At 39.1% G+C, this 24,262-nt stretch overlaps 1 protein-coding gene across 1 annotated transcript in view; it reads right to left on the bottom strand.

Moving 5' to 3' along the window:
• The window catches only part of LOC133451438 (citron Rho-interacting kinase), a 76,023-nt gene that overhangs the window by 42,173 nt on the left and 9,588 nt on the right, over window positions 1–24,262 (bottom strand). The window contains exons 5-15 of the mRNA XM_061730487.1: window positions 17,589–17,759; window positions 17,305–17,358; window positions 17,120–17,173; window positions 16,840–16,980; window positions 15,543–15,668; window positions 13,784–13,879; window positions 12,512–12,628; window positions 12,204–12,313; window positions 11,412–11,586; window positions 8,185–8,382; window positions 8,023–8,076 (exon numbers count right to left, since the gene is read on the bottom strand). Coding sequence (XP_061586471.1) covers window positions 8,023–8,076; window positions 8,185–8,382; window positions 11,412–11,586; window positions 12,204–12,313; window positions 12,512–12,628; window positions 13,784–13,879; window positions 15,543–15,668; window positions 16,840–16,980; window positions 17,120–17,173; window positions 17,305–17,358; window positions 17,589–17,759 — 1,296 coding nt within the window. The remainder of the gene's footprint in view (window positions 1–8,022; window positions 8,077–8,184; window positions 8,383–11,411; window positions 11,587–12,203; window positions 12,314–12,511; window positions 12,629–13,783; window positions 13,880–15,542; window positions 15,669–16,839; window positions 16,981–17,119; window positions 17,174–17,304; window positions 17,359–17,588; window positions 17,760–24,262) is intronic.

Below are 24,262 nucleotides of genomic sequence, written 5' to 3' on the forward strand. Positions count from 1 at the left end.
GTCAAAAATCCTTTATCAAATTCCATGACCCTCAACTCTGGAACTCTTTAGATAGGTCTCTTAAGTTTGCATCATCCTTAAAAATGTTTAGGACCAGCTTGGTGGGGTATCTTTTATCTAGGCAAAATTAATAGGCTATTCTAATTGAAATGAAATTGCCATTTTATGGATATTTTTGTTTGTGTGTTTATTCTGTTTTTCTTTGTTTCTTTTACCTTTTCTTTTTTCCTTTCTTTTCTTTTTCTGTTGATTTATTTGTTTTTGTGATTTTGTATTGAGGGGGAGGATTTTTTATTAGCCCTTCGGGCTTCTTTTCCTCACCTGCACAATTATTTGTCCTTGTATTGTTAATATAATTACTGTTTTATCATTGTGCATTTGAATAAAATAAAATAAAATAAAACATCATTGCAAAATGGCAAAGAACATAGATGTTTCTTGATTTACAGTGCATGATATTGTGACAGGATCAAGGGCTTTTTGGGAAATGTCCTCGTGACATTTGAGCCCTCAGTAGCCACTGAATGAGGAGTAGCTTGGAATTGAAGCAGATTGTGTTGAAAGAAATGCAACCTCACTGCTAATGTCTGAATGTACCACGGATGCAGAGGTGCATGTTGGAAACTGGGAGAGACATGCGACCATCAAGGCAGAGTCTCTTCCCAGGAGTTCCCGGGTTATTTCAGCAGCAGATTGTCAGATCTTATTGTGAGTGATTTGCTGGGCTTCAGAGGCCGAGCGTGTGAGTGTTTGACCGGTCAGCCTGCAGTTAAGATCTGTTCCCTGCTGAAAATGACCGTATGAAGAGAATGAGACAATAACGACAAAAATCTACAACAAAGTAATATCCTCACCGATACAACTGTAAACAGATCTGATACGCACTCTGCACTCTGATACGACGTGCCAGATACCTCATTTATAGATTTATATTGTGATGTCTTGAGAGGTTGGGAGCTTTTCCGCTGGTTGGTTGGAGGTGTGGGTGCAGGGTAAGAAGACCAAGACAGAGTTTGCATTCTTCAACTTAAATTGTATTCAGTCTTTACAAAAACGAAGTCAACGTAGACTTTTCTCCAGCAAAAGTAAAACAAAAAACAGGTGTCCACAAAACTACATATCTCCCGTCGGCTGACTTCTTTCTCGACTCCCCAAACCCTCTCTGCTCTCTGCACTCACAGCAGTCAGCTCATCTCCTGTTTAAGGTTGTAGTCCTTGTTGCCGCCACCGGGAGGGAATATATCTCCCCTCTATGACCCTACCTCTCAGGACATCACAATATGTAGCACTGTGTGTTCATTTCTTAGCCAGGACATCTGATAGTTTAATATAATATTATATATAATAATAATAATAATATTATATATAATAATAATAATAATAATAATATTAATAATAATAATACCTGTAACCTTGCAAAGGATAAAGCAGGTATAGAAAATGGATGGATGGATGGATGGATAATAATAATAATAATAATAATAATAATAATAATAATTCTTATTATTATTATGATAATAATAATAATAATAATAATAATAATAATCTATCATGTTCTGGGTCACTGGAAAGCACCTAGAACTTGTGATGTAATAGATGCTATATAAAAATATTTTTATTTAATCTATTGTATTTTTAAGTCTGTGTTCATAATCATTACATTCTTTACTATTGTTAAACTTTTTGTTTATTTCATGTTATATAATCTGTAGAGATGTTTATGGTAGTACATACTTGTCTATCTATATGTGAATCTATCTATCTATCTATCTATCTATCTATCTATCTATCTATCTATCTATCTTCTAGAGGAATATAGATTCTTCTGCCAACTCTGGAGATCTTTTGTAAACAAAGTGGTGCTCATGACCCCCAGGGCGGAAGTTCCCTCTCCATAAAGCAGGATTAAGTTCCAGCGCCTCCTCTTTGCCCTTCTCCCACTGAGACAAGACAACAGGAACCTGATTTACTTTTGTTTATGCACCATCCATTATCTGGGGGGTGCAGGTCTGCACTTAAATACTGGCTTTTCAACCTCCTCTTGCAACGTGCTGTTAGAACATTCAGGGAATTCAACTGATTTGAAGTAGAACGTATGCATAAGCATGTTTCCATTTTTGTAGACTTGTGAAAGTAAGAATTTGTCTTTTCTCAAAAAATGCTTTGAGCTGTGTTCCTCGCCATGCCAGAAGAGCAAAACCACTGAACTGAGGAGGTAGAAAGTAGGTTGTTTAGTTTCCCGAGTATGTCTATAAATCTCACTGCTCACTGACAGTGGATGTCAAAATGCATATGGTTTCTTTCATGCCACAAACCAAAACATGAAATAGACTGCATTACAGTTGCTGTTTCCTATGATGCCGTCACTTCGTGGAGTTGTGTGTGTTTTGCTGCCAGTGCAGGCCGCTCACGTAGTACAGCCTTGGTTTGCCCTTTACTGCTCTTTGTACCCAGTCAGACTGTGTTGCTTGTCAGGGGCATCATGACTTCAAAATGCAACCAATTATCCCTGCAAGCAATGGATTTCTGCGTGATTGCTGTCTGAGAGTGGAATAGGATGATACCTGTTATGGTCTGGCTGCTGAAGAGCAAATCTGCCTCGTAGTTTGCAGCCAATTGTAGGAGAGAGAGAGAGGCAGATGGACCATTATGTAAACACTTCCCAATCGCGTGAATGATTGTGCATGTTGACAATGTCCCCGTATAAGTCCTGAGGTGGCTCACAAATTTGTAATGGATAATCTGATACTACTTATTCTTCCTTATCATCATCACTAACATCTGGCCAGAAAACTGTTCTTTTGCCGATGCCACAGGCTTTTGCTGAAAAGGATGCCGTTTGATAGATTAGAAGAATACTCATTCAGTTTCTGCTACGGTGGATGACGAGTGAACAGAGATTGGGCAGTTCTTTGCAAATATGCTTATTACAAGAAGACTGAACAAAGCAACGGCTGTTGATCTGCAGAGCCCCTTATCTGCCCCGGCCCCCGTGGTAGGTGTATCGGAGGGCCAGAGGTGTCAAAAGTATTCATTACTCAGGTAGAAGTATAGATACTAGAGTTTAAAAATACTCCTGTAGAAGTTGAAGTATCAACTCAAGTTTTTTACTCAAGTAAAAGTATAAAAGTACTGGTTTCAAAACTAAAAAAAGTAAATGTAATGTAAGGGGGAAAAGCCATTAAGGACAAAAGCCATTGAAAAAGAATGCATCTTAGTATAATGCAAATATATTAAAGAACCATATATGTGTACTATTGAGCATTAACATGTGTTTCAGAGAGCAGGAGATATGATGACTAGTTGCCTATAAGTATTGTAATGGTGCAAAAAGTCAAACTTCAGAGGCATGTTATCATTTATCCTAACTTTTATTGGAATGTACATCCAAGTTTAGTTGCAGGAATCTGAGGGAACGGATGTAAGAACAAAACTGGACAAGAACATCTGAAACAACCACAACCAAATTCACTCTATCCGGATGGAGCAATTTAACTGGATAGTTTTTTTTAAAGGCCGAAATGAAATAGAGTAACGAGGCTGTTTTTAAAATGTAAGGAGTAAAAAGTACAGATAATTGCGTGAAAATGTAAGGAGTAAAAGTAAAAAGTCGTCTGAAAAATAATTACTCCAGTGAAGTATAGATAACCACAATTTCTACTTAAGTAAGGTAACAAAGTATTTGTACTTCGTTACTTGACACCTCTGCGGAGGGCACAGAAGGCCGTGAGAAGCGTCTTTGACTGTGTTTCTAGCAGAGGACAGAAGAATATAAAAGTTTTCGAAAGGTTGACTTTGATTGTCATATTCAACTGTCTCAGGCAATCTTATGGGGACGACGTGTGGGCTTTTGTACTTAATGGGTTCAAGGAGCCCTCATCAGCAGGTAGACTTTCATGTTTTACTCTGAAATTCTTTGTCAATTAAAACACATCTCTCCCCCGACATTGATTAAACTTTAGAAAAAGCATCTCTAACAAAGTAAGACTGTGGCTGCTTACAAGGTCCATTGACCTGCTGAGGACACATCTGCCCACAATAATTTACCTCCAACTTCAACCTGAAACAAGACAGGAGGTTGAAGCCGCTTGTGACACAAGTGCTGAGTGCAAGCCTTGTAACCTTTAAAGGACAGGGTCTTCTTTCTTGAAGGAAACAATCTGGGGGATCCATCCATGGAGACAATCCATCAGACTATATTTATCACAGTGTATCGTGAAAAAAAAAATCCCAAGTTTTGACAAGGACACTTGCTGTCTCCCATTTTCTGGAAAGTTGGTTAAATGGTCCTTGTCTAACCTGACCATGGGGAATCCACAGGCTTTCTTTACATCCCATCATTACTCAGTTGTGGCCTCCAGACCTGCTTCACTGGGCACTCAGTCACTCTGTTTTTCTGTAAAAGGAGGAGAATCTCCTAGGATGGGTATTTAGACACAGATGTTGACCTTTGAGCTTTTTCAGGGCCTTGTGATCTCCCCTTCCAATAATGTCCAGTGAACAAATGCAAGACAGCCAGAAAAATTAAGGATAGTACCTCAGTTATTTCAGGGAATTGAAAAATATTCCTTCCTTCCTTTCTTTTATATTTCTGTTTAGCTGAATGAGTTTTAACATTGTTTACTCTCTTGGTTACTGATGCCCATTTACCTTTTTCCTGAATGTTTTTGCAAAGGTCCTTAATTATTTATTTCTGGATTCAAAACGATCTGATGGAAACCATGACAATCAAGGGCAATATTTATAGGAATACGTTTTCAGATGAGAGAATGCAGAAGAGCTAACAAAGAACAGGAAACAAATAGCCAAAAAAATTAAAAAATACAGCACCAAAACCAAAGTACCAACGAAAATGCAAACCTATAGACCATGACAGGCCTTTTCCCATGCTTATTAAGGGTGTCCTGTTCCCTGGGGATACGACCCCAGACGGGCTGCACTCCAGAATGATCCTTTGTGAGGTAATTTTACAATTTCTGGTGGATATGAAAACCTAAACATCAGTAAGCACAGCTGCTCTGCTCAGCATAATTCTGACTTTCAAGGCTTCCATTCCTCACAACTCTCTTGGTATGAATAAATTATTTAGACTGTGGTGACAATTAAAGAGAGATCAAAACCAAATGAAAGCTATGACTGTAACTACATATCACTGAGAGCAATAGATGACTTTCACTGCCTTTGAAGCTTTATTTTTGTCTTGTTTTTTTGGAGAAAAGAATCTATTAAAGTCATGGGCATAGCTTTGTTTACATCAGGCCGTTCGAATTGACCACCACGGTGGCATAAGTGTAAATCATCAGGCACAGGTCCAGTTACACCCACAACTTCTGTTGTATATCAGTTATGAGAGCTGGGTCATTAATACAAAACAGGAATAGTCAAATGCATTGGCTTTAATTCAATTATCAGCCAGCGCAGTCACTTCGACTTACTGCACTGCAGACAATCACTGCAACGAAAGCCTAGTGTAGTCATAGTTCAGCTGCAGCTGCTGTAGCAACAACGTCATCCCATAATGATTACTGCCGTCTGTCCATGACAGTCTGAGTTAAAGTCTGTCAAACGGCTGGATAAATCAACGAGTCTCCCTTCTAACGGCAAAGATATAGATGTTGTAGCTTAGAGTCACTCATCGCCGTTAAAACCTGCAATCTTCATCAGTTATCCACATAAAGTCACCTTTTTCTAACATTTAAGGAACTCAAAAAAGCAGCTCTTATTTTACCATAAAATATATTTAGTGAGCGTGATAAATCAATATTTTTCCCCATCTATACACAAAACCGCCTTGAACATCAGACATGTGCTGTTCATTTCAAGCTTGACCTTAAACCCCACACAGTTAAAACTGTGCTGCCGCATTATTACATGATGCAGATATCTGGGTTAGTGATATAATGCAGTAATCATTTTGGCATGATATCTAGGCAACTTGTTCACCCCAGGCAGTATTCAGCGCTAGGAGCAGGCTAATTATTTTACCACAATCATTTGGTTGCCTTCATCAGCTGTGACTACTGGGCACATCGTCGGAGAGGAGGCTGATGAGGCTGCCTGCTCAAGCGCCTCGTTCTCAGCTCTAATGGGAACATGTATACCACGCAGAACTTCAAGGAGGCAAGGGAAAGAAGCAAAGCTTTTAAGTACATAAATTAGCTGTCTGCTCTGCACTGACTCAGTGCGTCTGCTCCCTTGAGGCGGTGGAATGACAGCTTCAACTAAATACTTAAGGGGAGAGGAAATCAGCGGTGGAATGGATGCATTGGTGATCTGGCACGCTTCTCAATTCACTGTACACATCTGTCAATCTCAACTGCAGACCAACTTAAAGACCTCAAGGTAAATCACATCCGGAGCTTTGCTTTCTCAACACTACTGTAAACAAACCACTCAGTTCTTTTTGTGGAAGCTGTGGGTGTCACAGTTTCCTAGATTCATAATAAACATTTACTCTGAACTGATGGCATACAATACTAGATCTTCTATTTTCCCCCAACTAATATCCTATTCCTTCAGAAATATACATAACTATGTTAGTGACACAACACAACACAATTGCTATATACAAGTAAAGTAAAATAAAGACAGAAAATATCATTAAACATTTTCTCACTTCAAAGCAGATATTTTCTTACTTAATATGTAAAATAAATAAATAAACTGAAAAAAATACTTTCACCGCTTGCTGATGCATCCCAGAAAGCTGAATCTCTGTCACAATCTACATTGTAGGATTGCTAAATAAAGTACAGAAAATGATAATAACTACAAGCTTTTGTCTTAAATCACTGCATTAGTAAGTTTACATGTTTGAATAATACTCAGTTCCCCCGTGTTGACTGATGTACTGAAAGTTAGTATAGTTAAAAAAAACATTAACCTATAAAGTGTTTTTTGAGACATGGAATGCCCAGGCTACGATGCTCTAATATAACAACTATGTAAGTAATATAATAAGTAATACGTAATGTAATATATGCGTTTTAACATGTACAGCCAGGTTTATTGTCATCTGAAAATCTGAAAACTGAACTTGTAGGATAACAAGAGTGAAAACGTCCAGCTCGTGCCCAACAGTAATGAGTTTAATGAATCAATCTCAATCAGTTTGTGCTTGTTTTAGAAGTTGTCCATGTTTGGATGATCACCAGCTCAATCTATGGGCTATTTGCTTTCTGAAAAGTTTGTAAATGGGAGGATCTCAAAAGTAGGGCAATAGATGAAAAGCCAACAGTAATGCTGCTCTATTATTTCATAGTATACAGGACTGTCTCAGAAAATTAGAATATTGTGATAAAGTCCTTTATTTTCTGTAATGAAAAAATGTCATACATTCTGGATTAATTACAAATCAACTGAAATATTGCAAGTCTTTTATTATTTTAATATTGCTGATTATGGCTTACAGTTTAAGATTAAGATTCCCAGAATATTAAATTTTTTTGAGATAGGATATTTGAGTTTTCTTAAGCTGTAAGCCATAATCAGCAATATTAAAATAATAAAAGACTTGCAATATTTCAGTTGATTTGTAATGAATCCAGAATGTATGACATTTTAGTTTTTTTTAAATTGCATTACAGAAAATAAAGAACTTTATCACAATATTCTAATTTTCGGAGACAGTCCTGTATACAATCTGAAGGAACTCAAATAGCTCAAACGTGCCACTATCCTTTCCCAAAGTTAGTAGATTATTTAATGTCCCATGGCGTTTAAGAATGAGATAAATATCTCTGATAACACACAGAAGAAAGCATATGAACCTACAAAATGTCTGATTTCTGTTTATAAAGCGAGAACCTTGATTCCACAGAGAAGTGCGATCAAATCACGACGTTTAGGAGTTAAATGTTTCTAAGAGACACCCCAGAAGGACAGGGCTACATATGGTCTGAAACAAGGCTGCTCCGGGTTAAGTGTGATGTGTGATGATGCAGCTGGGGTTCAGTGATAACGGAGCTATCTATCCCTTGAAAGAGTGAAAGAATGAAAAAAGAAAAACAGTGAGAGGCTTACTGCACAGCTGTCTCTCAAGGCATCGTACTTGCGCTGTATCTCATCTCTGTGTGCCTAGGAGACATGACAAGAGAGGCAGAGACAGATATCACCACCAACATTGCATAATATCAAAGAGGCATATTTCTTCACTCTCTCTCTCTCTTTCTCTCTCTTTCTCACTCTGAGAACGGTGATCTCCTCCTCTGCTTCTGCCGTGGTGTCCTCCAGTTCCGTCTTGGCCTGCTGGAGCTGGTTTTCCAGAGCATGACGGGCTGCCTGCAGGTTGCTAATCTGAGATTCGCGGTCTTGCAGAGACAGGGTCAAGTCTGTCACCTGACGCTTTATCTCCAGCTTTTGCTCTTCGTTCTCCAGTCCGATCTACAGAGCCAGACAGAAAGGGGCCAAATGGGATCAAGAGAGAAGGTGGTGGTGCAGTCGGCGGCATGCTGACACAGCTGTCCACAGCTGACACTTCACCTCACCTGCTTCCTAAAACAGCTGTAAAGGTACAGTGACTTGTCAGCCTCAGCTGAAATACTGGAAATCCTACAAATGATTTCTTGCTTATAAAATCCACTTTCTAGATCAGTGGTTCTCAAATGGGGGTACGTGTACCCCTGGGGGTACGTGAAGGCACTACAGGGGGTACGTGAGATTTTAAAATATACATATATTTAAAAAGTAGCATCCATGCAAAAATCCTTTAAAAAATAAATATTTCATAAATAATTGAGGAAAATATAAGTCTAAATTCATAAAAATGAATTTTATTTTCAGGAGTAGGCTATTCAACTTATTATCCTAAAACCGCAGAGTATCCCCCACACCAGGATGGTTCCACCTAACCTGTCAAATGCCACCTGGCTTCACCTGTCAATCACTTGGACCAACGATGGAGAGGTGGTTGAAGCGTAGCAGCAATATTTTATGTTTAATAAATCAGTTACTGATGGCACAGTGCTCTGTTTTAGGTCTTTTTTTTTTACAACCAAAAGTGCTTTGTGCTGGTTAGGGGGTAATTGGCTGAAAAAACATTTCACAGGGGACATCACTGAAAAAAGGTTGAGGACCACTGTTCTAGATTATTATACAACTGGCCACATCCCAATGGTATCAGGTGCATAAGTGTATTGAACATCAGGTGTTTGTCATCTTTATGCACATCCATCCATCCATCCATAAGGATAATTAATAAAACCGACTATTATGAACCAACAAATAATCTTTTTATTAAATATAATACCTTAAAATTCCATGATATAGTAGAGCAGAAAACTGTTTTATTTGCCTTTAAAGCCCAGCAGAAACTGCTTCCAAACTGCATTCAGGACCTGTTCCAGATAAAAGAAACCGCTATGACCTGAGGGGGAAACTCATGTTTGAGATGACGACAGCAAGAACTAATATTAAAAAGAGATGTACATCAGTTAAGGCAAGAGAAATTTTGAATAGTTGTAATAACAACCTAAAAATGTGTTGCTCTATCGTCAAGTTTAAGAAATTGTTTAAAGAAAATATTGTAAATAAATATAAAACACTATAATTATAAAGTATACTATCAAAAACATTCTAGGATGTGAAACGTCAATTTTATATTTTGTCTTACTTATTTTTTTCTTCTTTATGTATTGTTTGTTTTCACTGAGTAAAAGCTAATGTCTCATATTTTTGCTGATCATAAAAAAAAAGGGTATAGGCACTATAAGCTACAGCTTCAGCCTACACCTTTTCGGCAAAAGAAATGTTTTTTTTTTTTCTTCCTTTTCATCTTGTTTTGTACAAGCCGAAATAAAGATTCATAACATAACATAACATCCATCCATCCATCCATCCATCCATCCATCATCTATCCAGCCATCCATCCTCCCCCGAGACAGTCATTGGCGAAAGTTAGTATCCCCCTCACTCAATCTGATGTTTTGTTTCTTTTATTTTTGCTTTTTTTTTTAAAAAGCATTTAAAAAATCCCCTGATCATAGTTGATATTAGGCAAAAACAACCTGAGATAACCAATAACATTTAACTTTTGTCATCTCGCCATTATTTATTTGACTCTTACTGCTGCCATAGGACTTACAATGGTTACGTTCCAGGCAGGTGCTGTTAATCATGGACCCTGGATGCAGGCGTGGAGACCTCTATAGGCGGTCTGACTGGTATGGAGCATTCAGGTGTGTGAGCACAATGTCAAGAGGAAAAGACATGCACAGTGGACTGAAAGGAGTGATGGTTGCAACACATCCATCTGGAAAGTCTCGTAAAACAATTTTCAAACAGGCATCAGTGAGCATGTTGAACTCCATGACAACTTAATTAAAGAAGACTGAACAAGTACTGTTTTTGTGGAAGGGAGAAAGCCTCTTTCTCGTAAAAAAGGGCAGTAAAGCATGACTGAGGTTCACAGAAATTCATCCGAGGCAAAAACAAGGCTTCTGAAGCACCCATGACACCACAGCAGAGCGGTTTGGGCTTAATGCCCAGCACCATGTTTGGAGAAAAACAAACAGCATTTCAGCAGAAATAACTCATACTGACAGGAAAAGCAGTGGATAAATGATGATCTGGGGTTATCTTGCAGTCTGGATATCAGTCTATTACAGGCAAATGTGAGGCTGTTTGATCTATTTGATAATAGCTAAAGCTTGGTCATGCAACCGCAGATTGATGCAAATCTACATCACAGAAAACAGCTCCAGACCTCAACCCACGTAAATATGCTCAAGAGGGACATGTGTAACTGAACAACCAAGAACCTCAAAGAAGCGCCTAATTCAGCTGCTCAAAAGGCTGATGAGCTCATACAAGTCAAGTTATTGCTCCTAATGGTGAGTCCAAAAGATATGAATCTTAGAAGTACTTCTACACGTGATTGTTTTTGTTCTTTTTGACTTAATTTTTATTAAGAATAAATAATAATAATGGTATTGTGACAAAAAGTGAGATATTTGGGTGTATTCTTGTATTCTTGTCTGAACACCCAAAACTATTAAATATACACACACATCAAAAAAGGGGTAAAAGAAGAAGTAATACCTTTTGCCCAGGACTATTTTGCTATCTGAGTTTTCATGGATATGCTGTACCTGTTTCCACAGCCGTGTCACTATCCACTACTCATTTCCTCAATACATATTCAGGGATTAAAATCATTACTGTGTTTCAATGTAGAGTTCAATCAGCACAGAAGAAAGAAGAAGTCTACTGCTCAACTTTAACGTGCAAAAATACTGTATATACTCTACAATATTGACTTGAAATAACTTGTTTTATTAAACATGATAAGGAACAGAAAAATATATACTGGGATAAAACAAGATAAAGAAATGAAGAGAGAGCTGAAGCCTGTATCCACTTCTCAACACGTCAACATCAGCTCCCACTCTGCTTGCTCTGTGGTGTCTTCTCACCTCTCTGAGCCGAGTTTCCAGCTCTAACACGCGGCTCTTGTTGCTCTGCTCTTGCTGACTCATTTTCTCCAGATGCTCCTCCAGCTTGGCATTCTGGGCCTCCAACTTCCCGGCCTGAGACTCCAGGTAGAACTTCTGCTGCCGAAGCTCCGAGATCATCTCCTCCTGGGCTTTCCTGACAAGATCCCACAGTGATTGAGCAAAACACCAAACAGCAGGACGTGCAACTGTTCAAGATAATTTAATAGTATTAAGGACCCTCCAGGTACAGTATCATGTTTGTAAAATATTCTGCTTAAAGGAGCTTGAGGCAGGATTGAGGCAGGATTTATGAAAAAAATTTGTATACGTTTTAAGTTTTCTAGTAATAATGTCAGATGAAGCATTCCAAACCAAAACGAATGAGCATGTGTAAGAAGAAGATACACATTTAAGAATGTGTATCTCTCCGTTGCCTTGAACAGGCTGTGTGCTGCAAAATGTGCTGCAATTCGGCCTCCGAATTTCCCGCGCTGGGCTGCGGATGTGACGTCACATGACCCTGCATGCGCGTTCTCCCCGTTCTCCCGTGCCGGCTTCGCTGTTGGCTGCAGTACCCCCAACGGCCGTCGTGGTGAAGGGTCGCGCTAGAGAGTCTCATTTCTTAAAAGGAGCCTCATGCTCCTTTAAGCTGCATCCGTTAAACTATTTTCTTGTCATTTGAAGAAACTTTGACAAAAAAAACAAAGGCTTGAGTAGCAGTTTCATTTGTACTGTCGAGAAGAGTGCCATGTTTTCTGTGAAGGTACTCACATGTTTTTCTGGGTGTAGATGCTGCTGTTGGCCGCCACTTTGTTGGCCTCCGATAGCTCAACAATCCTCTGCTCCAGGCTGTTCATCTTTGAGTCCATTGCATTTATGGTCTAAGCAGAAATTCTGGACACTAGAACTTGGGTTTTACGGTACACTTTTAGTGACACGGTAGATTTAAACCGAACCAGGATACAGCAGATTTTTTATGCTACATGTTCAATCGCCCAAATATGAAATCTGTGTCAGTATAATGATTAGTGATAATATACGCCTGAAATAGCGTTGCTTCCAAGCTGGTCAGTTCTTACCGCCTTCTGTTCACTGATGATGCTGCACTTCTCCCGCACCTCCTCCTCATATTTGCTCTGACTGGACTCCAGCATCTCCTTATCTGCCATGTCCGCCTTCATCTGAGCCTCCAGCACCTGTTACCATACCATAACCAGGATATCACTTAGCTGGGCAGAGGATAATGTGAAGATGACATACTTTATATCTACCAAGAATTGAGGACACATTTAACACACACACTGGATACAAGCCAAAGCATTTCCACCAGCGCTTCCCCAGTTTTGTTGTGGTCTTTACACTGCCAGCCATATTCACACTTACACACACATTCACACTTCTAAAGCATTTTTTAGCCTATGCAAACCCTTTGTTCTGTTGTATATATGCTCACACAATGAATGCGTATGGGAAGTTTGGTGTTTGGTGTTCAAGGACAGTCGGAGGACCACGCTAACGCTTGAGCCAAAGCTGCTGAGGCTATAGAGTAAGTGCCAATCCCAATACACCCCCTACTTTCTACCACTAGCCCTCCCTCACTACCACTACCCCTAAAAAAGAAGCCACAGATTTTAGGGCACTTGAAATCTTCCCAGGGCCCTGTCCCAATACTCCCCCTACTCCTACTTTCAGCGCCATCCCTAAAATCAGGAAGCTGAGAGCCAAAAACTGTTTTAATTTCAGCTGTAGCGCTGTTAATATGCCACTTTATTATAGGGTACGGCGTACGGCGCGCGTCGCCGCGTAACCTACGCCATAGGCTCTGTTTTGGTGTAACGCGGAACCATAAATCAGCCTTTATTCTGGCAAGGTTTGAAAAAGACTTCGCAACAACGGGCAAACGAGTGATTATGTACATTCACTGAGTGAATATTATGAAAGTAAAATATATATTTCTCGCTAGAAATGTAATCAAAATGCATTTTTATGCAGAAACTAACTCAAAATATTGATTTTATTCACTAAAAAATAAGAAATGTCCGCCATGTTTTTTTTTTTTATTCAGTCCGCAAATGACGACGAAAAGCATTCTGGGAAATTTTTCTGGCCCTAGTTCACCTAGGGTGCATCCGAAAACCCTCGATCCGTAGGGACAGATTCATAGCCACTACACTCGTTTTCTTCACTACCCCTAGGTGGAAAGAGGAATTGGGACACCACTACCCTCACAGGAACGTGCAGAATTTAGGGGTAGAGCTGAAAACTAGGGGTAGGGGGAGTATTGGGACAAGGCCTACGTTCATACAGGAACTGCTGTTTAATGCAAATGCAAAAGGCCTTGATAAGTGAACCTTTATCTTATCCTCATAGAGCTTTTCCTTCTGTTTCAGGATAGTCTCCAGCCGCTGGGCGGTGGCTTGGGTCTCTCGCATCTTCTCCTCCAGTTCCTGCACAAAAAACATAAGATGACCTACCAAATGCTCTACATAGCCAAAAACACTTCCTGACCACATTTTGGGAAGCCAAAAACATTTCCATACATGAAATAGCATCAAACTATTCATTACAATCAGTGATGATTCATGTCAGTTTAATCAACAGGTTTTAGTGCATTTAAGATCTAGTGAAGTCTGTAGGAGATCATATTTGAAACATCACACATGACTTGAAAGCCTATCAAGCATTTTTGCTTGCCATCTGAGCAAATAACATAATAAAATATATTTTTTTCACTTTTCTTAAAAAATTTCCGGGCAGTGTTTTTAGAGGAAAGAAGGATTTTGGATAGATATGCTTTTATCACAAAATGTGACCAAAGAATATCTGTGAGCAGGGTACAGCATCTGCTGCTGCTCTTAACGGCCGAGAAGGAAAATATCAAGTGTATTTAGGGACGGGGCTGTTTAAGGCTCTGGAAGTTGAGCAGTGATATCTTAAAAGCAACATGAAATTGAACAGGGATAAAGTGCAGGGAAGCAAGTGACGAGGGCGATATGTTCTTACTTTTTTGCTCTGGTAATGAGTCAAGCGGCAGACCTTTTGAGCCACAGCTAGATGACAGGGTGAGATGTGACTGAGACATGAGGACAGTGCATACAGTAGTTAACTCTTTCGTTTGCTTTGCTTTTAGAGATTGCCTTAAGTTAGAAAAAACAAGACTGAAAAAAAGGTTTGGCTTGAACATCAAAACTGAAGCAGAATCGGATTTCACTCATGTACATTGTGTTATTTAATAGATTAAAAATGCCCAGAATGACATCAGAACCATCAACACAGAATTCAAGGATTTAATAAAGAGAACCTGTAATATTATCTGAGTGTAAGGTTATTTTCAGCATGTGCACCTATGTGCACATGCTGAATCAAAACAGCAATCACTGATTTTAATAAGACAGCCAAGAGGAAGTCTGTAAACAGACAGACCAAGGAGTGACGACTGAGCCTTGTTACAGCTCAGCTGAGTCGTTCAGGGGGCAGAGTTATTCAAAATGAAGAGGAAAGGCTTTGTTCAGGAGGTATGGGTATAATAGAATAGATAAAAGACTTTTATCTAAGAGTAATACTAGAAAAAACAGCAAGCTCATTTAACCAAATTTCAATCACAGCAATGACTTCCACCTCATTGTTAGAGACACGCTTTAATAGCCTGATGCACAGCACTGGTGGATTTATTGCAACAGGAGGAACGCAGGTTCATCCAATAAACAATTCTACAGAGGCTTGTGGTCTTGATTTCAATAAATGGGGGTCTTTTTCACCGTCATGTAGACATTGCAGTGACAAACACAGTAGTCGGTCAAAGAGCAACAGGAAATGTCAGCTGAACACATTCTGTTACGCCCACATTCATACGAACAGCTCATGCAACGTACCTACAGGCTTGTATCATAGCCTTCCAGGGTTTTTAAACCGAAGAAATATTGTTAAGTCAATTATTTCATTTTTTATCTTGTATATAAAAACAGAAGCTTACAATCAGAAAAAAACAGGAACTGATAAAAGTGAGTATTTTTCCAAGATGATTAAGAAAATCTTGCACTTCCCTTCCATGCTGACAAAGACCTCACACCTCTGATTATTTAACTTAACACGAGTTGAAAGGTGAGCTACCAGAATCTTATCTGCCATCTGCTGGATCTGCTGGGCCTTGCTCTGGAGCTCATCCTTCAGTTTAGCCTCCCGACGCTCAACGATCTCCAGCCTTTTCACCTGGTTCTCAAGGGTCTTCCTTCCATCCTGTACATGAGCAGGAAAAGTAGTTATTGTAGTTGTGTATCCCATCATCCACTAAAACAAAATCCTTGTACAGCTCTTTTTTTATAATTTGGATATCACAACAAGAAATAAAAGGACATTAACCTGGAGACTTCCACTTTAAGTAAGGAGCAGCAATACCACCCACTTTGCTTACAAGTAATGATACATGGCAACGATTAGTCGGCGATGTCGACAAAAATAATAATAAAAATAGTCTACAACGACTTTAATTGTTGACTATTGTTGGCAAACTGAGTGAGGCACCTTCTTTCTTCCTATCTCTGCTGAGAATTGCACATGCTCAGTAGTGTTCATCCACTCCTTTCAACAGAGGGCAGAATCTCCCATGCACGCAAGTACGATGCACAGGTAAATAACGCTAGGTAAACGCCACTGGAACTGGCAGCAAAGTTCATTAAAAGACGTATTTTTGAATGAGGTGTCCATTCTTTTGTGTTTTATTTTTTAATTTGTACATCACAGCAACCACATGCAAAATATGAAAGCCAAGAGCTAAATAGCATCCTTTTAATAATTATGGGACTCAAAATCTGAAAAGTTAACTAATTTCTTCAATAGTCGATGACTTATCGACTATCAGTATCAGTTGGAGCACCAATATATAAATATATATGTGTGTGTATGTATTAAAGGTCTTTAAGTTAACTTGTCTGCAGTTGAAAAGAGTTTTCTTTTATTCATTTTAAAAGAGACCATAAATGGGATAGCAAGATAGCACTGACCAAGAAATCCTATCTGACATGCTGTCATGCACTCACAGCACAAGTGTTTGTCATGAGGTGCAAAAACATGTCTTCAAGAGGCCATATGGGATCTTTGTGTTGTGTTTAACCAGATTTATTTACACAACACCTTCCACAGAGTTGCTGCAAATCAAATGGTCAACTCTTCAACACATCCCCTTAACTTTATATCTGTCTCTACAATCACACATTGATAAGCATCCAAGACTTTAATGTCCTGCCTACAGACGCTTAAACATGCGTTGGGAGATAAATCATCCTTTAATTGGAAACAACCACCTAATAAATGACACAATACAATGAATGATCTGAAGAAACTTGCAGAAGATGAAAACAACCCAACGTTTGGCGTTGTGGATTTCTATGAGCTGCAGACGTGCACGTACCTCAGTTTCACGGAGGCGTCTGCGCAGGCTGTCATTGGAGTCTTCCTTATTCTGTAGCCTCTCCATATCCCGCTCTAACCGCTCTTTGGTCACTTTCATACCCTGAAGTTGGTCTGTGGACTCAGCACCGACCCGTATTGCCTTGAAGTAAAATGACGAATGATTAGCTACGTGCCTGTTAATTAATAAAGTAGTTGATGGAGAACTACAACATGTGAAAGTTGTAAAATACTGTTACACATCTTGCACAATCTGAAAATGAATTCACTTCTCATTCTACCTTGCCAAGCTTCTCCTGTAGGTCCTGTATCTTCATCTGCTGCTCAGCAATGGCCTACGGAGAAAAACAAAGGCAGTCCTACATTCTTTGTGGAAACATATTCTAAACCTTTAAAAGTTGTAAAGTGTTTTTAAATACCAAGAGTCAGGCAACTTAATAACAATGAATCCAACATCATAAGCTACCTTCTCCAATTTGGTGCTCATCTCATCTACCTCTGCTTTGCCTTGCTCTTTGGCCTGTGAAGATACGAGAAATGCTGAAATTCTTCACAGAAAAGATCGTAGCAGGAGCTTCTTTAGTCTGCTATGATTTGAAACAGAATCTTAATAATTACTACAACTTAAATGACTTTGTAACTGTGAGCTCTACTCCAGGGGGATTTCAACATAGATTATGTGTAAAAAGAAAAACCATAACTTCTTCTTTCCACACATGAATTATTGACAACTTTGGTGGAGGTGAAGACCTTGTGAATCCTGTGCTGGTATTCCCCTGCCTTCCTCTTCAGGTCGTCATTGGCCTGTCGAGACTCTTTTAGCTCTGCCTCATACAGGTCGCTACGGCGACGGGCAGCGGACAGATCTTCTTCCAGCTGTCTAATGGAAACTCGCATTTCCTCAAGCTGGGCATGAAATTCCTGAACAAAGAGGACAAAAAAAAATCTAATTAAGTTGACCAACTGTTCCGAACAGAAAACATTTTTCAAAATAAAAGCAATTATTGTCCATCCCTGAACGACAAAACACAAGTGGAAGAGCGGGGAATTCATTCTTAATCTCTTAAATTGTAATGATTTAATACAAACAACATGATTTTACACCGATCATCCTATCATTAAGACCATCTGCTGATGTCCACGTCATTCCAAAAGAGCTTTAATCAGTCAGCACCTGAACAAAGATCCTCTGGTCCTCTGAGTGTTTGATGCCGGGACCTTATCATTAGGTCCTCGGGACCTGATTGTAGGGTTAGGTCTGTGGGTTTCACTTGCTTCCCACAGACGTCATCAGATGCCGTCAGATCTGAGCTGCTGTCCAGCTGGAGAAGGCTCCTACTGCAGCAGAGTGCTTTTGCCATATGAGGGGTTTGTATGAGCAAAATGCACAAATCATGTTCAGAGAGGGGGCAAGCTTCAATATGACAACCGCACAAGTCCCAGGATTTGTTCTAGAACAGGGGTCGGCAACCCAAAATGTTGAAAGAGCCATATTGGACCAAAAACACATAAAAACAAATATGTCTGGAGCCGCAAAAAAAGAAAAGTCTAATGCTGAAGTACAATCTCGAGAAAAGTCGAAATGTTGAGAAAAAAAGTCAAAATGTCGAGAAAAAAGTCAAAATGTCGAGAAAAAAGTCAAAATTTGGAGAGAAAAAGTCAAAATTTCGAGAAAAAAAGTCAAAATTTCGAGAAAAAATGTCAACATTTCGAGAAAAAAAGTCAAAATTACGAGAAAAATGTCAAAAGATCGAGATTAAAAAAGAAAGGAAAAAGGAAGAAAAAAGGAAAAAATGAAGAAAAATAAAAAAGAGAAAAAAAAATAAAAAAGGGAAAAAAAAGAAGAAAAAAAAGGAAAAAAAAAGGTCAAACATTTTTGAAAAAGCTCCAGGAGCCACTAGGGCGGCGCTAAAGAGCCGCATGTGGCTCTAGAGCCCGCGGGTTGCTGACCCCTGTTCTAGAAGAAGATTGTGTTGTATCAAGCTGTGTTACTCACTGCAACACTCATTGTGTTTGTAATGTTGTGGATTATTGGTGTATTTAATCAGTGGATATTTAAGCTTTCCCTTCCCTGTATTTAGTGAAGAGGCGATCACTGGCAGCCTTGGTGTTGTCTCACTGGGACGTCGGACAATGCTTGTTAGAAACCTGTCCATCACTTGCAACACACAAAAAAGCATGGCTAGATCTGCCAAAGTCACTTCAATGTCTGATGGACAGTAATTGTTTCCTGCATGACTGGACTAATTTTAACTACCTCACCAAGACCAGTACTCATCATCTTGTCTGCATGCAGAGGGACTGATAATCACCAGAATCAGATTTACAACAAGTAAATCAGCATTGGTCACGGTGCTGATCTGCACACCCAAAACGAAATGCAGTGATGTGCACATGATTCAAATAACTGACATCTCACTACTTATTATACGGTGCAATACTCACATGGTCAATACGTAGGGAAGTTCTGTGTAGCAATTAAGAATTGAACGAATATGCAGAATGAACCTTTTGACACTTTTAGTGTCATTTTTGTTGTCATCATTCATTGTATCATTGCTGTCACACAGATAACACGTAACTGATAGCTGCCTGGCCAATGCAGGCACCATTAGTTCTACACTACTGATGATGCATTGTGGGATACATTGAGTACGCTCTTCCCTCTACATATTCGGACATTACTTCAAAATAGCATAACAGAAAACTCCAACATATCACAACCTTGTCACTCTCTTCTGGCATGGCCAAAGTCTGGAAATGTGTCAATAAGTGAGATATTATGATAAGGAGGATACCGTTGCATGACAAGCCCTGATCTGAAGACCCATCTTCACCATCTTTATTTCCATCAACTTCATATCCTGCTGCATTTCTCAAAACGGATATGTTGGGCCCCGGCTTGATGGGTATAAGGGGGACTATAAACCAGATGTAATCAGTAAATAAACATTTTCAGATTACTATACTATTTTTTTTTTTTTTGCCCCATTCCCACAGTTCAATGACTTAAAAGCAGAGGTGGAAAAAGTACTGAAAAATTGTAATTGAGTAAAAGTATCTTTACTTTGCTTAAATCCTACTCAAAGTAAAAGTAAAAGTACTCATCTAAAAATGTACTTGAGTAAAAGTACAAAAGTACTTCATTTAAAATGTAATTTGAGTAAAAGTTACTTTTAGTTATTTAATGCAAAAAAAGGATGAGTCACGACTCAAATCCAGCACAAGTTGTTTTAATTAACTTCGAGGCATATTAAAGTACACATCCACACTTGTAAAAGCTCAGCTGAGCTCAGTAACATAATCTGTTTTAGGACTAGGTGAAACAATCCCGTTCATGCAAGGGATTGTTTCACCTAGTCCTAAAACAGAACAGAACTTTTACTTCCGCAGAACAGGACAAAAAGGACAGTCACAACCTGTACTGTAAAGTGCAAACTATTTTCTGTCATATTGTCCAACCGACAACACTAAAACCAGAATCAAAGTATTCAAACACAAAATAAAGTGCCCAATGCCCGCAGGATCCTGCTATTCACAATAAAGCAAAATAAAATGCTCACAAGATTTTCACCATAAATTTTGTACTCAGTAACGTGAGGGGGTTCAAATGTAGCGAAGTAAAATACTTGGGTCAAAATGTACTCGAGTAAAAGTAAAAATTACATATTTCAAAAACTACTTAGAAAATTACAAATTACTCATAAAAAGTACTCAATTATAGTAACGTGAGTAAATGCAATTAGTTACTTTCCACCCCTGCTTAAAAGTAACATCAATCCTTCAACACCACATCTAAATCAATAAAGTGACCCGGTCGTGCATTGCTGCAACCTCATTCCACCTACATCCCCCCATCTTTTTTTTTTTTCTCAAGTCCGCAGTCCCATACACCACGCACTTTATACCTCTACTCTGCACCTTATAACCGTGACACCAGCACTTTACATTAGACACTTGCACTTTACTTTAATCTGCTGCTACGACTATAACTTATGAATGTAAAATACTGTGAAATGTGTTATGTGGTTGGTTGTATTATTGTTGTATAGGTTATATTATTGTATTTCATAACTGAACACTGTATTGCTCTTAACTTGCCTGTTTTTATATCCTAGCCGGGGGGGACTGCCAATGGGAATTAGCCAATAGGCTACAGTTGGGTGCATCTGCCTTTATTTTTAAACGCATAATGATGTGCACTGTCCCTCCTCATCAAATAAATAAAATGAAATGAAATGACAAAAGTAGAAGATACAAGAGAGGATTGAGCCGGTCTTAAAATGACACACAAAGCACCAAAAAACAAAAGCCTAATCAAAAACATGTAACCGCACAACACAAACGCTGCAGAGAGTAAAGGCCTAAAATAAACAAGTGGTGCACGTTAACAAGTTTATTATACACACTTTCTAAGTTTAAATGGCTACAACAAGTAAAAGACAAGGTACAATAATCCATTACAAACTCAACTACCAGTGCATTCTGCAATTGAAGCAGATGTCTTCAGGTCCCAGTGTGAAGGTGGAGTAAGAGACCCTTGAATTTAACCCATCAGGGATGAGGAACCACACAGCAGCTTTTTCCTCCCTGATTGCCACGATCAATACAAAACTGCCAACACACGAGTCAAGTGCAGCCTCAGGGGGCGAAACAGGGTGCCGCAAAGCTTCAACAGCAGTTACCAGAGGAGACACTGAGGAGTGTGTTCCTCGTGTGAATGCTCTGATGAGGCTCATCAGAGCATTCACAATAGCAGACATGTTTCTCCATCCACTGCTCTTTTCTCCTTCGGTGAATCCCCAACACTATTACTTGATAAATTACATATTTCTACTCTGATAGGGGGATTGAAAAAGCCAAGGTCATCGCCGATACAGTATTTTTGCAATCATTTACATCCTTTTCCCTACTGCGGCGCAAAGCCAGATTCTAGGGCTCACCCCTGTCAGATCCCACTTTAACCACTGGGAACAAGGGAAGTCAGACTGGGGCTTATGGACCCATGACATGGACTTTCAAAATAAAAACAGGAAGTAAAGTACAATATGAGGGCATCCAAGACAAACAGCAGGAGAAATCAAAACCCTGACATAAAAAACCCTTAACCCTTGTGCTGTCTTTGGGTCAAGGGAGGGTGAAGGGAGAAAAGAAGGAATGAAGGAAGCAAGTAGGAAAGGGAGTAAGGAAGGGAGAAAAGATGAAGGGAGGAAAGAAGGGAGAAAAGATGGAAGGGAGGAAAGAAGGGAGAAAAGATGGAAGGGAAGAAAGAAGGGAGAAAAGATGGAAGGAAGGAAGGGAGAAAAGATGGATGGAAGGAAAGAAGGAAGTAAGGAAGAAAGGAGAAAAGAAGGAAAGAAGGAAGCAAGTAGGAAAGGGAGTAAGGAAGGGAGAAAAGATGAAGGGAGGAAAGAAGGGAGAAAAGATGGAAGGAAGGGAGAAGGGAGAAAAGAAGGAAAGAAGGAAGGGAGAAAAGATGGATGGAAGGAAAGAAGGAAGTAAGGAAGAAAGGAGAAAATAAGGAAAGAAGGAAGGAAGTAGGAAAGGGAGTAAGGAAGGAAAGAAGGGAGAAAAGGAAAGAAGGGAGGGAGGAAGGAATGGAGAAAAGGAAAGAAGGAAGGAAAAGCAAAGAAGGTAATAAAGGAACGAATGACGAAAGGGATGTAGGAAGAAAAAGGAGTAAAGAGGGTAAAAAAGGAGGAAAGGAGGAAAGGAAGAAGGAAGGAGAGAGCATGGCAGGAGGAAAGAAGGATAGAAGAATTGGGTCATTTTGACCCAAAGACAGCACAAGGGTTAACTATGACAGATAATATGAATCCTATCATAGTGCAATGTGGTTGGAAACTGATACATAATATCCCGAAAAAGTGGACTTCTTTTCTTTGCTTCTGGGAGATGTTTCCACTCTCATCCAAAAGGCTTCTTCAGTTCAAAATGACCGGTAGACATGTTTAGTTGTTCAGTGATTCACTCTCGTGAGTCTGTGTCGTAATTGTGTTAAACACAACACCAACCTGCGGCTTTGCTTCTGATCACTTTGGCTCCATGAAGTCAGAGCTGGACTTTGTATCACTTAAAATGCTTTTCATCAGATTGTTTAAACCGAGTAAAAAACCCCTCTTCTATTTGTGCCTATTCACTGTATTTGGTAGTATTTGATATGGATTTGAGATGAAGGTAAAAACAGTCACCTTTGTGTACTTTCTGTACAGTCACAAAGTTAAAAATGACCTTTGTATATGTATATGTAGTCATTTTTTCAGATGTTGGTTACCTGCCCTCTGGACTAACATTAATTGTATTTTCCATTCTAACTCAAAACTGCTTTGATTCACGCTGTTTCCCTCTCTACCAAAAGTTTCCTTTCATTTCCATCTAGCAATTGAGCGAGTGTTGATTTAACCTGGAGTTACACATCTACGACCTTGTGTGCTCAGTCTGAATTTTCTTTCATTGTTCTTCATTCCCTGCATGAAGAAGCAGTTTTACAGCGAACATAGAGTATTAGAATACAGTCATGACGATTCAGTGTATTGAAAAACCATTGGTCAGGTGCAAAACCGTCACTCCACTTCTCAAACAGCTTTTAAAGACTTGGCATCTAAAGAGGGACCCTCTTACCACTTATTATTCTACTGTTAACTATTTTGCACCTGCTTTCATTTTCAGCATAAGGAGTATTTTTATGACTTCAAAGCCTCAGTTGTTTTTTTGTTTTTTTAAACTTCATCATCATGTAAAATCATGTAAAAAAGAGACCAAGTTCTTTTTCAGGATGATTTGGCTCTTGTTGCTCATCTTCTTCCCCTTAATATAACAATCAAAAGGAGCGTGAGAAAATAGTGTTTGGATCATTTTTACTCTATGTGTAATCTATGTGTAATTTTACAATGCTTTATTATATTTTTCTTGGTTATGCTCATCGCCAACAATGAAAGTTAACACCAAACCCCAGATTTTTTTCATTCATCTTGTTGGTAGTTGGCAAGCTTTATTCATTTGGTCTTGTGGCTTCCAGCCGTTTGCGGTACGACAACCCAATCAGTGCCAGTGGGGGTTTCTTCAGTGAAATTGTCACTGTGTAAATGTTTGCAAATCTTATACAGATTCCTTAATTGTCTCTAAAAATGATTCTTTCCTCAAGCTCCAGTCCTTGTTGATCCAACACTGCATGACTTTTGCACGAAAATGATATACCCTGCATTCATATGACAGAGCGTGGGAGACAGATGCTTTTCAAGATGAAATGCTGGATTTAGCTGCTCTGAATACCCTGCAGAGGCACTGGTGGAAACAATGAAAAATAATAGGCACGAGCAATAAACTCTTCTAATAAATTTGAATTTAAGAGGTATGAGCAATAAACTGTCCTTATAAATTTGAATCTAAGGATATAGATATATATATATATATATATATATATA

The sequence above is a fragment of the Cololabis saira genome, chromosome 9 (genome assembly GCF_033807715.1).
Source record: "Cololabis saira isolate AMF1-May2022 chromosome 9, fColSai1.1, whole genome shotgun sequence".
Classification (NCBI taxonomy): domain Eukaryota; kingdom Metazoa; phylum Chordata; class Actinopteri; order Beloniformes; family Belonidae; genus Cololabis; species Cololabis saira.